The 17,764-nt window shown below is 36.5% G+C and overlaps 1 protein-coding gene across 1 annotated transcript in view; it reads right to left on the reverse strand.

Moving 5' to 3' along the window:
• The window catches only part of UTRN (utrophin), a gene marked incomplete in the record, with an annotated part of 519,651 nt that overhangs the window by 31,234 nt on the left and 470,653 nt on the right, over nt 1-17,764 (reverse strand). Inside the window, 1 exon segment of the mRNA XM_070073468.1 lies at nt 4,115-4,251. Coding sequence (XP_069929569.1) covers nt 4,115-4,251 — 137 coding nt within the window.

The raw sequence follows: 17,764 nt of genomic DNA on the forward strand, positions 1-17,764 counted from the left end.
ATTCTAAAATTCAAGTGTACCATGAAATTTGGCATGAGTTTTAAATTGAAGAAAAATGTGAATTTCTCATCTTAGTAGACCTTGGAAATGCTCTGTAAAACTGCTTGACTGATTCTTGTGAAGTTAACTCTGTTGGCACAAAAGTGATTCATGAAGTAAGATAAGAATGGCAGGGGCAGAAAGCTGAACTGAAGAGTTTCTCAGAAGAACTTTTTAGAAAAATGTATTTGGAAAATTTCAAAGTAACGAGATAAAATACTTTAGCCTTCACTGACTTCCAAGTATTTTGAATTGTGGAACAATAAAAGAAAACATTTGTTGATAAGCCTTCTCATTTAATTCTGTGAAGAAAGAGGGTGGTATTGTATACTTAGAACCTATGATTAAAGGGTGTTAAAAAATAGAACCAAAATGTGTATTCACACAGACTTAATCATGCAGCCTCTCGTTGTCCAGAGTGGTTATTTTGGTAAAGCACTACATTAATACATAAGGAATCAGTATCTACTGAATATACTTAAAGTTTTATTTATTTATTTTTTATTTTTATTTTTTAGACAGGCAGAGGGACAGTGAGAGAGAGGGACAGAGAGAAAGGTCTTCCTTTTGCCGTTGGTTCACCCTCCAATGGCCGCCGCGGCTGGAGCGCTCCAGCCGGCGCACCGCGCTGATCCGAAGGCAGGAGCCAGGTACTTCTCCTGGTCTCCCATGGGGTGCAGGGCCCAAGCACTTGGGCCATCCTCCACTGCACTCCCTGGCCACAGCAGAGAGCTGGCCTGGAAGAGGGGCAACCGGGACAGAATCCAACACCCCGACCAGGACTAGAACCTGGTGTGCCGGCACCGCAGGCGGAGGATTAGCCTAGTGAGCCTCAGCGCCGGCCTGAATATACTTAATATTACATTAAAATCTTAAATTCCATCACAATACTCTTGATGCTTCTGGTCCTTTGCCTTCTTCAATCCATTTGACTCTGTGTGGAGTAAGTGGGAGCCCAGCATGCTCTTACATAAAGATGTTCAATGGCTCCCCACTGCTCTCAGAAAAAGACTCCAGACAACAGGCCCTGCAGTATCCAGTGCTGCTTCTCTCTCCAATTTCTTGCCACAATTTCTAGCTCCTCACCCCAGTTTCTGAAACTGTCTTGCTACCAGGCTTTTGGAAATGTTTACTTTCCCAGAAACTCTCCCTTTCCACTTCCCACAGCAAACAAGTGACACACAGCACTATTAATCTATCAGATCTCAACTCAGTTGTCACTTCCCATCCAAGCCTTTCATAAACATAATGACCATTATTAGTAGTTTGTTCTTGCTAGAGAAAGATCTTAAAAAATGATGAAGTTCGTCTTCACCAATACCAGACAGAGATGTCTATTATACTTTTTAATCTTGTATGAAAGCCAGCCTACCTTGTAGCTAACAATTAGCTCTCACAACTCTCAAATTATTTTGTCCCTATCTTAGCTTGTTTTCAAGATTTATTTTCAATAGCATATTTATCCAAGCTCTATTCATTTACTTTTTGAAAAATCTGGCATAATTATATATAAAATTAACTGAATATACTTAGCATGGGTATGTTTACCTTCTTTTAGTGGTAATTCTGTTTCCCTAAATATTCCTTCCACACATGTATTTATAATTATTGGTCATAGGGTAAGATACTCCATTTTGCAGGGATGAAAGAGAAAAAAGAAAAAGAAAAGTCTAATCATCTTCATAAATAACTTCAACACCTTTACCACTTCATTGGTTTTCCTCTAATGCACTCCTCCCACAAGGAGAATAAATGGAATCAAAGTTTTTTACTACCCATCCACAGAAACTGTTAAAGGAGACGATTAAGCAGCCCTGTACTAGAAATGGCTCAGCAGAAAAATGAACTTTACCAAATCCAAAGAGCTCTGCCCAGGATTGAAAAAGGAAGAAATCCTGCCCACTGCATCCAGTAGCTCATAAATCTTTTTCAATGAGGGTGCTTTGGCATCTGAGTTAATCTTATGCTCCTTCCTTTCTTTTACTTTCTTCTCACTGAAAATGCTGGTAACGAGGTAAGGCATTTTCAGAACTGTACCCCAGAAACATAGCACAAATTATTGAGCATATTTTTCTGTTAATTCTTATCTTAGTAAAGTCACTTAAAATAGAATGATTTATGCTAGCGATTATTTTGACACTGAAAGCCAAATTGTTTGCTGTGGTTTGAATGTATTCCCCAAGATCATGTGTTAGCGATTAATTCCCAGCGTAATGGCGTTGGTAGATGAGACCTAATAGGAGGCGATGAGGTAATGAGGGCTCTGCCCTCCTGAACATGGGTGTTCTGATCTCAGGAATGGGTGCATTATGGCAAGAGTGGGTTTCTTAAGAAAATGAGTTTGGCCCATGCTCTTGTCCTCACTCTCTCATGCTGTCTTGCCCTTCTACCTCCCACCATGAGATAAAAGCTCCAAGACCCTTGCCAAATGGCTGGCACCTTGATGTGGACTTCTTAGCCTCCAGAAGTAGGAGCAATACACTTATTTTCTTCATAAATGCCAATGGTTTATCAAGAGTGATAGACAGACACATTGGTTTGTCTGAACCTATTAATTATGCTGTATATTGAAGCACCATGTGACAATTCTACACTTCAGAGTGCCACTCCGAAGATTAACTGGATCTGATAGAAACAGAAGTAAAATTCTGTCTTTATCATAAGGTGTTCAGCACAGCTATATTGTTTATTATTTATTAGAACAAATAAGACTATAAGACTACATTATTGAATGTTTTGAAGAGTGAAAACTATACCCACAAAGCAGAGATAAACAAAAATCTATCCTTTCCCGAAAGTATTTCTTAAATTGAAAAATTGCCTTAACAAAATTTGTTCTAATGTATACGGCAAAAAAAAAAATAATTAGGAAATTACATATTTTAATTGTACATAGTTTTACATCAAGCTTATGCACTATAGCATGTGGTATATATGGACCTATTTACATAAAAAAAACAGGTATACTCACACATAAATTTAGCAAATTCTCAGGCCAACAGGAAAAAAAAATCAAACCAAATATCTATTCCTCTATTTTGACATCTTTGAGACACTGTCTTAGCACACAGAAATACTGCTATTCTCTGATTATGTCTCATATACAAAATAAAATAAGCCATGACTTTTGAAGGTTAAAGCAACTTTCACTTCACAAACATTGCTCTCAACACATTATTTATGCTTGTTACTGCAATCTTCTCTACTGTATAGAGTGGAATATCTATACTTCACATTTTCCAGGCCTACTTCTATCATCGTCTGAGAAGATGTCTTCCTCCAATCATAGCTTCTGTGTTCTATATGTCTAGGAACTCTGGTGACAGTCAGTAATGAATGTTCATCTTTCCCAAGATTCAAGCACATGAAAATGGATTTCTCAGGGACATGTATGCTGATATTTTCCAGTGAGTCAAAGATTTAAGTTCCATCTAGTTTCAACTTGATATGTATTGTTTAGCAACACAAAATTACTTCCTTGCATTTCTCCTGGCTTATTTGAAAATTCTTTTCATTTCAGATTATAAGTTCTTATTTTCTTTCCTTTGTATACCATAGTGAGTTTCCTATCTTAAAACTTTGTTTCATTTATGCTTGTCAGCTCAGTTTATTATACAATTTCAAGAAATTTTTTCAATTTCATGTAATATATAAAGTGATTTCGTTTGGTTATCTTCAACTTAAAGGAAAAATGAAACTGTTATGAGATTTGATATTTTAACATAGATAGCTGAAGCAAGAGATAAAGTATTATTCATAAATTTGTATCAAAAAGATTTAAAATATACAAGAAAACCAGTAAAATGACCCCCAAAAGGGAAACAAAAAGAATGTCAAAGTATATAACACAACCATCTGATAATATGCAAAGTTAAACCTTGATTTTGGCTGTGACATAGCAAATGTAAATAAAATTTTATGTTGTAAAGACTGATTCCACGTTTAATTTACCTCTTTTAGAATGAAACATTTTATCAAATCTGTATGAAATGCTTTCTCATGTGTCACTAAGAGAAAAAAGCAATATCAAATGTAAAAAGTCACAGAAGATTTAATATAAAAAAATCAAACTTACGTCTCTAAGTTGTCACCTTCAAGAACTGTCTGGACAGGCAGGTAGCCAAGTCGAGGGTGCTTAGCAAAGTACTTCTTTGACCTGAACTTATTCTTCAGCACCTTTGTGAAGTCTCGCACATCTTCCCCAGATGTTGTCTACAAAATTGAAAAAATTACACTCCTCATTAAACTTGAAGGAGATAACTATCTACAGCAAAATGAGAGAAGAGGTAAGTGGAAACCATTCAATAACATCCATTTTGATGATTTTATGTAGTTTTGAATAATACACAATATCACAAAAACAACTGGCAATCAGATTCATCATTAAATACATCCAGGGATTAGTTGACAATTTTAAAAAAATGTTCAGTTAAAAATAAACCATAACTATCTTGTTTACCCAGTTTTTAAAACTTGAGCAAAAGAGTAGAATAGTTCTAGAAATGTTATTGGTTGATTCCTATCACTAAACCTTTACAATGATGACAAATTGTGGCTATTATATGATTTTAGTTGAACTGAATAAATGGAGGTTAGCCATTTAGCCTATCCTGGCTCACCACAAGCCAATGTACATTCTAGTCTGGAAGATGAAAAAGCAATAAAAAGTGAGAAATAGCAGAGTCACACTGGTGTTCTTTTTGGGAAGGAATACTTCCAATTTCCTTGTCCTTTCCCAACCATTCAGACATAAATTATTTAACCTGGATTAAATTCTAATGATGATATAAAAGGTTACTGTTTCTTTAAACATTTCCAGATAAATAATTTTAATAATCATTAGAGTGAGATGGACTGAAACTGCCCCCACCCTACGCCATCATTCCATTCCCTGAACTATTCTGTAAACCTGTCATATGTTATCACCAGTCCTAATTTTTATTTGCAATACAGATACCAACTTTAATCCTTTTGAAGATGTATGTAAAATGTTCACATTATCTGCATAGAACTGAACTAAGACCTTGAATCTCTGGCTCATTAGCTGCTCATCCTGACACCAGATAGACCTCACTCCCGTCTGCTTTGAGAGTTTCTAGAACATAAACTGAATGTTAAGTATACTTGGATTTGTTTAGTTGTTGCCTATCCCTGCCACCTTTCTTTTTTGTCACAACAAGCATGCCTACAACTCATACAAATTGTTTTGCAAATAGAAATTGCCAAGGTCAGAGTAAACTTTACATATTCTGTTTTGCTACTTTCTATCTGCTCCCATTGTACCAAATACATATGATTCTAATATACAATTTAGAGAACTTCAGGTTCTCTAGGCTTGAAAAGCAAAGAGGAAGCAGGAATAAGCCCAAACTATTTATGATACAAAAGTCATCAAGTTTTACATTATTAGACAGCCTCACACTGTCACCAACCCTGCCAACTGAATAACTACAACTAAAATATATAATGATCTGCAATGAATGATATGGATGCAAATATTCTCAAATATAATAAAGTGCTGAGGGAGGTACTCTTAATAAAACTAAAGTCAACTTTGTAGAGGAAAATGTTTGCTATGAAAGATGATTTGGAAGTATAAAGATTCTACAAGCAGAATCAGAAAAATAAGCAGAGTGCAGCTGGAGATAAAGAAGGCAATTTTTAGAAAAGAAATACATGAGACTGATCAAAGATCCAAAAGGACAAATTATCTGCATAAATGATGTATCTTTTGCAGTGAGTATCACCACTGTAGATGATTACATTTATAAATGCTGTCCCCAAATATCTTAGCAAAGTGGTAAAGAGAAGACACTTGCTATAATATAAATGCAAAAAGGAGACCCTGTGAAAGGATATGTATTTATGATCCAATTTACTTCTATGTTTGCTATTAGCACATTATGGAGAAATACATAATAAAGTAGTGGACTCCAGCTTTTACTCACAGCAACTCTTCACCTGGTAATGTAAAAGTTTTGGTCTCTTACACCAGTGGTTTTCAGACCTTCTACTTGCAGCACTGGGTTAGGTGGGTAGGAGAAAAGGCCAGATGGCAGGGCCCAAGTCCCTTACCTGTCTATCTTGGTTAGGCAGTGTGCATTGTATAATTCAGTGGTTTTTAATATATCCACCGAGTTGAACAATCATTATTACTATGTAATTATGGAAACAAAATATTTCTTCACTTCAAAATGAAACTCTGGACCCATTACTCAACTCCAGGCAAACATCAATCTACCTCTGTCTCTATCAATTTGCATATTCTGGATATTTGATAGAAGTGAATTGAGATATTTGGTCTTTTATTACTGGCTTCTTTCACTTAGCATAATGTTGTTATTCTAGCTTAACTATTCATTTGGGTTCCAGCATGGACTCTTATTTGAGAAAAAAAAAAAAGAAAAATTATTCAGAAGTACAAGTCCAATTCTACATTAAACATTCTTCAGCTAAATATACTCAAGACATGGAAGGCCAGAGCAAAATCAACCAACAAACACAAACCAACCTCTTTCCACCTGCTATACATACACACAAAAAAAATCCCTGCTTTCTCAAAAACTCAGCAGACAGAAATTGTGTTGCCAATAATGCTTATATTTATGTTTTCTTTTAAAAAAATGAGCTCAGACTCCCAAACAAATATTAATTTTTATTTCCTCAATCACTTTTTATATTGAGGTATAAAAATACCAACCAAATAGTAATTTAAGGGTATTAATTCACTGGTATCAAAAATCTTATGCAATATTAAAAGAAAATGTGAAAACTAAGTTATCCCATAGGAACTAGGGATTATACTCACATTAACAGAATGCAATTCTGTTAGGATTGTGCCAAGAAAATGAGTTAAGTCCATTTTAGCATGAAAAATGTTAAAATATTTATACATACTCTGTCTAATTTGCTATCTAATAACAGTTCCTAATATTTTTCTATTTTATTTTTCTATTTTATTCCAAAATACTCAAGCAATGGTTTGGTTAAAAATAAAAAGAGAACCACGCATCTAACATAATGAATATGATCAAATTTAACTCTATCTTGATGTTAGCAATAATATTTTGTTTTTAAAGAAATAACTATAGATATTATGATAGGAAGATGAAATTGAAAGGAACATACTCATTAGCTCGCAAACTGCCCAAAGTTTTAAAGGATTCATGCATTTCCTGAAAGATTAGGTTTTTATTTTACTACAGTAAGAGGAGAAAGAAGGAAAACAAAAGATTTTGTAGATCCTGTTAGTTGAAGCAAACATGTTAGTACAGAATCTTAAAATTTATAAGTCATTTTCTGTCTGTTTCATTTAGCCATCATAGGCCTATAAGGAGATCATCATTTTTTTTTTTTTTTTTTGACCTGTAAAGAAACTAAACCCTAAGCCTTCCATGTTCTCCAACAAAGATCAGTAAGGAAAATGCTGTACCAGAAGCCAAATAGCTTATAAGCACAACAGAAATTTATTCATCATGTTATGGAGGCTGGAAGTTCAAGATCAAGGCATTGGCAAATCTGGTCTCTGGTGTGCACCATTTTCTGGCTCATAGATGGCCATCTTCTTGCTGTGACTGTACAGGGCAGAAGGATCATAGAGCTTTGTTATCATGCTAATGTCATTCAGGACCACCCTCACTTCCTAATACCACCATCCTGGGGATTATATTTCAATAGTTGAATTTTGGGGAATAAGGACAATAAAGATTTAGTCTGTTGCACCATCTGGGTACTAGAATTTCCTGGTCCTGTTTCTTATTGGTCCTACTTGCACCCCCAACACAATTTTCAGACTAGGCCTTCTCTTTGGTTCATCTACGTTGACATGATCTGCTTAACCTTGGTTCTACTTCCAGAAGTTTATTCTCAGTATCAGGTCCTCTTCTAGAAGGATGTTCTAATGGGTCAGCTCTAAGAACTCATAGAAGACCAGAACATTCCAAAGATTTTTCACATATTTATCCTGAGCTCTGAGAAAACTCCCAGGTTTAGTTTTGCTCTCAAAGTAGCCCTTTGTACTTTCCACTGAATATCTGTAGCCTATTTGAGGGTTATCCCAGTTTGCAGGCACCTTTGCTTTCTCCACTTTCTTCTGTAACAAACAATGGTATCTTGTAGGTTTTGTGCCCAGTAGTGGCTTATCGCCACCTTGATTTATTCTGGGGATATGTTGTCACCTAGTTTTGCTGTAAACCTTCTCTGCAGGCTTTTGCTGTTGCAGTCTGGTTGCCCTGTCTTTATGTAACTAGCATATAAATGAGAGGGAAATGCAAAGGTAAAAATGTTCTGGAGCTATGTTATCACCATCATTCCTAAAATCCCTCCATACTGATTCTTAAGAAGCACATCAGAACTTTTACATACAAACAAGGACTACCTGCAAATTGTCACTTTTTGGAAAGCTAATGATAAGGAGTCACTGTGAAAGGCATTTCACAATGGAGCCCACAGAGTGAAGTGGGCATGTGAACACTCAAAATATTCTTCACTCCACTTTACAAGACAACAATGAAAACTTATTTGAATAACAAGAAGTAATCAATTAGTGACATATTCCTAACCAACTAACATAAATGAATGAATAAAATATGATCAAGTTTCAGTGAATATAAAGCTTACCATGGGGATAGAGCTATCTGGGTGTTCCTACCAAAACCCAAAAGAAATTCTATGTAAGGTGCAATCAGATGATTTTTCCCTTTTGAGGTTCTATTTACCATCACCTCCTCCAAAAAGTTAGGAGTATTTTAAATTTTCTTCCACTTTATTCTTTGAGTACAAATACGCACACTTTGTATGCAGCATAATTAAAAGATACTCTACCTTGTGCATGGGTTTTTATGTATATGTACATATAAATACATGTGTATTAAGCCACATGTCTTTGTTGATATTGAAGCCAAATATTCTTAAATGCTGGTGCCTGTGCACCACTGAACTTCAAAAACGTTGACATCTGGCTGAAATGTTTCTTCATCTCATTAATATAGATCACAAAGAACAGCAAGGCTAAGGTACAGAAGAATCTAGAATTCAGAAATACTACCCCTACAGTATTATCAAACAGGTCCTGGAATAAACTGATTTATTGCTTCATCTCAAAAGACTCCTACTTTTAACACAAACCCTCTCAAAGCAGCCCATAAGAAGGGACTATTTGTAAAGATGCTAAATAAGCTAAAGGTCCAAACACACAACTTCTGATCAATGAATAATTTAAACAAAACTGTAACAAAAAAAAAAAAAACACAAAGAAACAATTTTTGATTTAAATTTTCTAAGATTTTTTTGGTTAGTTCATAATTTGGCATAATAATCTGATCTGTTTCCTTAACAAATACTACTAAACATTAGGTTTCTAACTATTAAGTAGTAATATGAGTAAGATACAAACTGAGGAAATCACAAAGTACAAAGATGTAAAACAAAGTTATATAAGAAAGAAACACGATCATTTGGCACATGAGAATAATTAAACATTATCATTTGGGTCATGCACAAGTGCTAAAATCATTGTTGAACTTTTTATTAAGATTTATTTATCTACTTGAGGGGCAGAGTTATAGACAAAGAGAGGGAGAGAGAAAGAGAGGTTCACTCTCCAAATGGCTGTAATGCTTCGATCCAAAGCCAGAGGCAAGGAGCTTCCGGGTCTCCCACATGGGTGCAGGGGCCCAAGCACTTGGGCCACCTTCTAGTGCTTTCCCAGGCCATCTTCAGGGAACTGGATTGGAAGTGGAGAAGCTGGGATTTGAAATGGCACCTATGTGGGATGCCAGCACTGCAGACAGAAGCTGAACGTACTATGCCACAGCACCAGTCCCAAGATGTACTTCTTAAATACAGAAGTCAATAGTTCCAATTGATATATGCATATTACTAATTACTTCATTTCATTAACACAGGGCTTATTTTTTAACTTGATATTTTTTGATAACATACTTTTAATTTTCATTATAATCAAAGGTTTAATGACTCTACTAAATAAAAAGTTCAACAAATAAAAAAGAAAAAAAGACCATAGTCCAGCAGAAAAATAGGCAACGGTGATAAACAATAACAAAATGAAAAGATGTTCAACTTTATTCATATAATTTTTAAAATAGTCACAAGATCATTAAAACTATACTAGTATACAATTTCTATCAACTTGTTTGACAAAGATTTAAAACAAGTTTGACAAACCTCTGTATTTGCAACCAACACAGGTTTATTCTAAACCTACCCTCAACAGTTTTTTTTTTTAAACCGTAAAACTCTCTCGGTTTTTACTTACATTTACATGCTTTGGGGTCAGCTTTGTGGCCAGTGGGTAAAGCTGTGACACAAACATCCCATATGGGTGCTGCTCCACTTCTCATCCCGCTCCCTGCTAATGTAACTGGGAGGGCAGTAGAAGAAGGCTCAATTGCTTGGGCCCCTCTGGAGAACTGGGGGAGGCTCCTGGCTCCTGGCCTCAGCTTAGTCCAGCCCTTGTCGTGGCCATTTTGGGAGTGAACCAGGAGATGGAAGATTCTCTCTCTCTCTCTCCCCCCTCTCTCTAACTCTGCCTTTTAAATCAATCAGTCGATTGATTGATTGATCTTTAAAACAAATTTTCTTGGTTTTAACAAGTTGAAATTCAGATACATCTGAATTCCATGCAAAGGATGAAATCAGTTAAGAGGAAGCTCAGGGTCTTTCATGTCCTAATTGAAAAATATGAAACTAAAAATAATCAGCATTAACAGAATCACCAAGGGCTCAGGAACAAGAAGGGCAATAAATCATCTATAGTAGAATGGAATTGGTCCAAACCGTACCTTAAAAGCTCATGGCATAATCCAAATACACTGACTTACTGGGAAAAAAATGTAAGGTGTCCAAGAGCTGAAAAATCACTTCAGGATGTTGAGGTCAGAGTCATAACAATGATGCTGCATTTTTAGCATATTGGCCAAAATCCCATGTCACATCTGAAGTAAGACTGCCAAAATCACACTACATTTACTCCAGGTAGAGCTTTCCAAAGAGTGAATCAGCGTTTGCTTGTGGCTGATTTTTACAGTCTCACAAATACATTGGTTCAGGTAGGTGTGGAGGAGAGCAGACAAAAAATTTTCTAGTTTTTATGTTGTTGGTTTTTGCCAACAACATGCAGTTCGTAAAGAAATGCCACAATTCAGCTTTCAACTTTAAAGAGAACATACTTTCTATTGTTAAGTAGAAAATTATGATTCTTCTGGATTCTAAATATACTGAAAATATGAGATATTTGTCTATTTCTCCATTATTAGTCAACATCAACAAGAATATGTTTTTCTCTTTTGTTGTTTTTTTAACTTTTAAGCAAACTTATTTAAATAAAGAGAATACAAATATTTCAAATACACAATTTTAAGCACATAATGATATCTGAATATGTTCCTTTAGAAACAACATGTACTTGCTTACAAACCATACCATAAACATGTTTTATAAGCTGTATTAATTGGCCAGCTCCGTGGCTCAGTAGGCTAATCCTCCGCCTTGCGGCGCCAGCACACCAGGTTCTAGTCCCAGTCGGGGCACCGGATTCTGTCCCGGTTGCCCCTCTTCCAGGCCAGCTCTCTTCTGTGGCCAGGGAGTGCAGTGGAGGATGGCCCAAGTTCTTGGGCCCTGCACCCCATGGGAGACCAGGATAAGTACCTGGCTCCTGCCTTTGGATAGGCGCGGTGCGCCGGCGCAGCGCGCCAGCCGTGGCAGCCATTGGAGGATGAACCAACGGCAAAAAGGAAGACCTTTCTCTCTGTCTCTCTCTCTCACTGTCCACTCTGCCTGTCAAAAAAAAATATATATATAAAAAAGATGTATTAATCAATAAGTTGCTTACTATGGAAGTATTTCATTCTCCCTACTTCTTACCAAAATTTCAATAAAACTATTGGTACAAACTAGTTCTGTCAAAAGCCCAGCAAGGAGGAAGGGAGATTTATAATGAATCCACCTTGACAATAAAAATGCTGGGAGTAGCTGATGTTGACCTTTCAAGCAACACAACTTTGCAAATATCACATCCATTGTCCACATCTCTCAAACCACCTTCCTACCCTGACTACTAAAACCAGTGTGCCCTTCTATTCCACACTGACTATATAACAGCAGACAGGATAATGTCACTTATGAAGATGTAGTGAGACCTCTGAAATGCCATCTCATCTCTAAAACTTCCTACGCTTCACTTTAGCCACATATTGGGATATGGCTGCATCTGAGGCCTCATCAAAACTCAATACATCTTTCAGCCCAAAATCTCTAAGAAAAATCTTTCACTGAATGCAATCTTTCAATCCTTCCCCCTACTTCTTTAAAATGAATTAACCTCTTCTGTCCCCCATCATCTTGACCTCTGGCCCCTCACCCCCGTTAGGATTTTTTTAGCACAGGGATAGTCCACTTCAACCACAATATCACTAAAACCTGTGAATGTCTCTCACTCTTGGCATTCGACTATACCTTCCATCTTTAATTCCAGAGCTGCTGAGCAATGATGGAGTCACAAACTACAAATCCTTGCCAATTAACCTCAGCTGCACTCTTGCGACAATGTAGCAATCAATTTACTCATCTCCTAGTGACTCTGGTTGACCCTATAGCAATTCTGAACATTTTTCATTCTGCCATCATATTTAACTCTATCCAGTTATCCCTCACTGTCAGCAAGTGTATGAACTCATAAAACCTGTGAGAAATCCATCATTCTCCCCAATTTTAAAGAAGGACTATCTGTGGTATACCATGATGGAAAACAATTTGGAGGTTCCTAAAAAATATATAGAACTGCTATATGACCCAGAAGTCCTATTTCTGGGACATAATAACAAAATAAAATTCTTATCTCAAAGTGATATGTGTTTTCCCATTCTCATTGTAGCTTTATTCATGATAGTCAAGTTATGGAATCCACCTAAATATCCTTCCACACATGAACAAATAAAGAAATGTGACATACAAATACAATGGAATACTACTTAATTTTTAGAAAAGGAAATTCTGCCATTTGCAATAGCATAGACGAACCTAGAGGGTATTGTTTTAGGTGAGATCACACAGATATAGGCAAACACTGCATGCTCTCATTTATATGTACAATTTAAATAAAAAGCCAAACTCAAAGCATCAGGGAATAGAGTGATAGTTTGCAGAGGCTAGGAGTGAATGGCAGTAGTTAGAACAAAAAGTGACATACTGTTCAAAGGGTGAAAACGTTCAGTTATAAGATGAATAAGTTCTGGAGACCCTGTATACAGCATGGTCACTACAGTTAATGCCAATGTGTTATAGACTTGAAATACGCTAAGAAAACACATCACAAAAAGAGGACTTTTATATGTTCTAACAACATAAAAATTGCTTCTAATTTAAATTATATTTTGTATATACATGACAAAGTTGATTTTTACAGAAGATGCAATGAAAGTAATCTTAACTATTTAAAAAATGATAATCTCTCAATTCACACACTCAGTGCCCAGATAACAAGAAAAAAAATTGACTACTCTCTTGATCCAAAAGCTAAATCATTCTAAAAAATATTATATAGTATGTTAAAATTCTCCATGTATATGCATTTCTCTCCTTTGTTATATTTTCTTTGTATCTCTAGCACCAGCAAAATTCCTAGAATATAAGAGGTTAAACCACAAATATATTCTAGACATAAAACAGTAATATAAAAGTTAATATACTCTATTGTGTATATATTTCCCTAGTGGAATTAAATCACCAAATCTGTGCCACTAACTTTGCATAAAAATTACTTATCTCCTCTAAGATTTAGTTTTTCCTTAAAACAAAGATGAGTTAGATGATTTCTTAGATCCATTCCAGCTTTACTATTCTATAATTTTGTTTATGCTGTCAAATATGAGCTCATTTAGCTTTTACAAGGCAATTTTTCTAAGCATGAGGGAAAAGTATCGATTCAACCCTATCCTCAAAGAATTAAAATAACTGAGGAAACAAAAGCACCACACAGGTAGAAAATGATATACAATAATATGGAATCAAATACTAAAATGAGGCTCAGGCTACAGGCAGAGGCCACTAAAGTAAGTATGCTGGTAGGGGAAGAGCTGGGAACTTGGGAAGGTTGTATAGGTCGAGTTATTCTGTGAAAAGGTAGGATTTGGACAAACAGAGAAAGAATGGTGACAAGTATTAAGTATAATCTATATCATATTGTCTCTTGAAGATGAAATTTTACTAAGACGAATGAAAGAATTCTTACATGTACAAATTTAGAATACAGAAAACAATCATGTCTATGAGAAAAAAATTCACTTCATTCCATCATTTAAACGTGTTATTACCAATATCATAAAATACCTCAGGCACCATAATAGCTAATTCCTGCACCATAGTCCTCCCTCTAAACATAAACACAGGCAGAAATAAACTGAGTCGTTGCTGAAATAGGTGAGAGTTTTGAAGCTTGAAAATTAGCTTTTAAAGCTTTTACCAGTAGAAGCAGTCACAGACAGCTGGAAAAGGACCCTTTAAGGAGAAGAGATTAAGTCAGCAATGTACCTGGAACATTTTTCTGACCAAAACCTGAGCTGCACTATGAGAAATGCAAACATTGAGATCCACATGAAAAGGTCAGATCCATTTGACACTCAAGTGGTACTTGTTATCATTGTACTGAGCAAATTCACATTTGAGTTAATTTTCTAAGGCAGTCATTAAATGATTTTAGAGAACATTGGGTAAGAGATGGATGAACTTTAAAGCTTACTTAAAACATGAAAGGAAAAATTCAAAAAATGTGGGTGAGAAAAAAGAATGTTTCAAAAGTAGCTAAGTCACTGGTTAACATTGCATGAAAGAGCATACCTTTCAAAGGTTCAATTTACATATACATCTAGTTATTTTATGAGAAGTTGTAGGGACAAATGCAAAGATCACCTGTCATGGAGATGATCTATAAGTAGGCTGTTGATAAGATCACTGCACAACCTCAGAAAGACAGAGGACCTCCCAAAGCATGTGATGGTAAACAAAGCCATCCGGTCCACTGCAGGGTAAGTGTAATCTTGGAAGTCACAGTGACTTGGCAAAGACTAAAGCTGATGAATTTTATTTAAAATAGGTAGTTGGAGAGTGAAATTCCATTGTGTATCAGAGATTTTCAAGAATGCTCCTACTGGCCAATGAATGTTAAAGATGTATCAATTTTCACTTGTTTGAGTATTTTTATCAGACTATTAGGACTTAGTGTATTTAAGACCAAAATGCAAGTTAATTTTGTACATCCGTACTACAATAGCATACATATACATTATGATTTTTTCTCATTCTAACATTAGCCCTTCATAACCCCTTCTTAAATTTCCAGCTAGTCCCATATAAATATGAATATTATATTTCTCCCCAATCCAAATTTCTAACAATGATCCACAGGGTTCTACTCAATCTTATTCCTCTCTTTCTTTTTAATTGCATCTTCTATCATTTTCAATTTTATAAAGGAAGAAATTCACTTTGTGAAGGTCACCCCAGCTTCTTTACATTTGCTAGTCACACACAATATTTTCCCACCCAGGGTGGGCTGGATGGGTATGTGAGCTGTGCAGTTGCACAGGGTCCCCGTAAGCAGATGGGTGCTGAAACCGCCACTGTTGCCATCTTAAAAGTCTTAATTGTTAAAAAAAAAGGGGCCCCACTTTTTATTTTGCATTAGGCGCTTCAAATGAGGAATCCAGGGTTAACCATCACACTCTCCTTGTAGAATAGACCACTTTCTTTCTGTACCTCAATCACACAATCTCTTCTCCACCACTGGACCACTGTGAGAGCTGTTTCTTTTTCCTGAAATACCCTTCCACTAGTTTTTTTTTTTTTTTTTAATTATTATTTGACAGATAGAGTTAGACAGTGAGAGAGAGACAGAGAGAAAGGTCTTCCTTCTGTTGGTTCACCAGAGTTAGACAGCGAGAGAGAGAGACATAGAGAAAGGTCCTCCTTCCATTGGTTCACCCCCCAAATGACCTCTACGGCCGGAGCTATGCCGACCTGAAGCCAGGAGCCAGGTGCTTCCTCCTGGTCTCCCATGTAGGTGCAGGGCCCAGGCACATGGGCCATCGTCCACTGCCTTCCTGGGCCACAGCAGAGAGCTGGACTGGAAGAGGAGCAACCAGGACTAGAACCCGGCGCCCATATGGGATGCAGCGCAGCAGGCGGAGGATTAACCAAATGAGCCCCGGCGCCGGCCCCTCTTCCTCTAGTTCTTTACACAGAGGCTGAATCTTTCTCAACTCTTGTCTCAACTCCAATCTCAACTTCTCAGACAGATCTTTCCTCGTCTTTATTTGCTGTGCCTCCTCTAATTCTTCTATCTCTCAATCCACTTATTTCTTTAAAGGTACTTTCTAAAGTCTATAAGGATCTCATTTATTTGTTTCTTCATTCATTGCCACACATTCCCTCTTTCTAAATGGAAAGTAGTGGCAGAGTCAGTAATCTTGTCTTTCTTGGTAGTACATGGACCACAGACAAATGATGAGAGCTGAGTCTTGTGACAATGATTCTCATTGACCAAACTCCGGTCAGCTCCTCTGAGCCCTCTTCTCTCTAAAACCTTGGCTTGGAAAAATTGCAGACTCTCAGCACAAACCATTTTATCCACCCCCTTCCATTAAAAGACTTGAACAAATACTACCATAATGTCTGACAACTCAAGGCTGCATCTCCAAGGATAGCTCTAGCCCCCTCAAAAATGCCTGCCTGAAAAAAAGATAAACTGAAAAAAAAAAACAAACTCCAGGCTGCCAGAAGAATGTGTTTCAGCAGCTAACACCTAAAGATCACTCCTGGAGCATTTACTAATGATGAATCCTTCCTCTGTCCCCTTGAAAGGTGTACTTGTCTCCTAGGACTCCAGACTGCCTTTCTCAAGGACCTGGACCTGAAAGGCATTTCTCAGAAATGTAATTACCAGAAAGCATGGGGCCTCTGACTCCCAGTCTCTGTGGAAGGACTGAATCCTAACTAGGACAATAGCTCGCTAGCAGACACGGCAGACACAGGCACACTGAGAAACTCTGGTTCTTCCATTCCTAGATCCTGCTCGGGTCCCTGATGTTCCGTCTCTCCACTCCTTTACTCTGATAAAACAGCCAGTCACCTCTGCACAATTGGAAGTATAAAAAATTCTTTCCCTATCATTTAATATCTGGTTTTATTTGTTTTTGACAATAGGGCCAGACACATAGTTAAGTATTCAATATCAATTTACTGAATGAATAAATTAATAATGGTAATAAATGATACTTCATGAGCTTTCTTAAAGTTTCTTGGTTCAAGTTATGTTCTATGGGTATTTCGTCTTCTTGAATTCAGCAACATTTTCTAGAAATTTCCTCTCCACACACATAGAGTCCCTAAATTATTTGAAATAGGATACTAAGAATGTGAAATGTATATGTTTTTAAGAATTGCTTCCTTTCTGTTGATTTATGAACCAAAAAGTAACTAAATTCCTTAAATAAAAGAAAATGCACAGTTCTATGGATAAATTTTAGCACTATTTGCAAGGAACCCAAAGAATAGCTATTGAGATTAAATGAGGATACTGTCAGAAAAAATATTGGGGGTCAAAGGAAAAATAAGATGTAGTATCTAGCGCTAGGGTGACAATAGTAAGGTTGGGACATAGAGCATGATAATAAAGTAAAATGGGAGAACCTTGCTTGGAAAATAACTTTAC

This window comes from Oryctolagus cuniculus, chromosome 5 (genome assembly GCF_964237555.1).
Source record: "Oryctolagus cuniculus chromosome 5, mOryCun1.1, whole genome shotgun sequence".
In the NCBI taxonomy this organism is placed as follows: Eukaryota; Metazoa; Chordata; class Mammalia; order Lagomorpha; family Leporidae; genus Oryctolagus; species Oryctolagus cuniculus.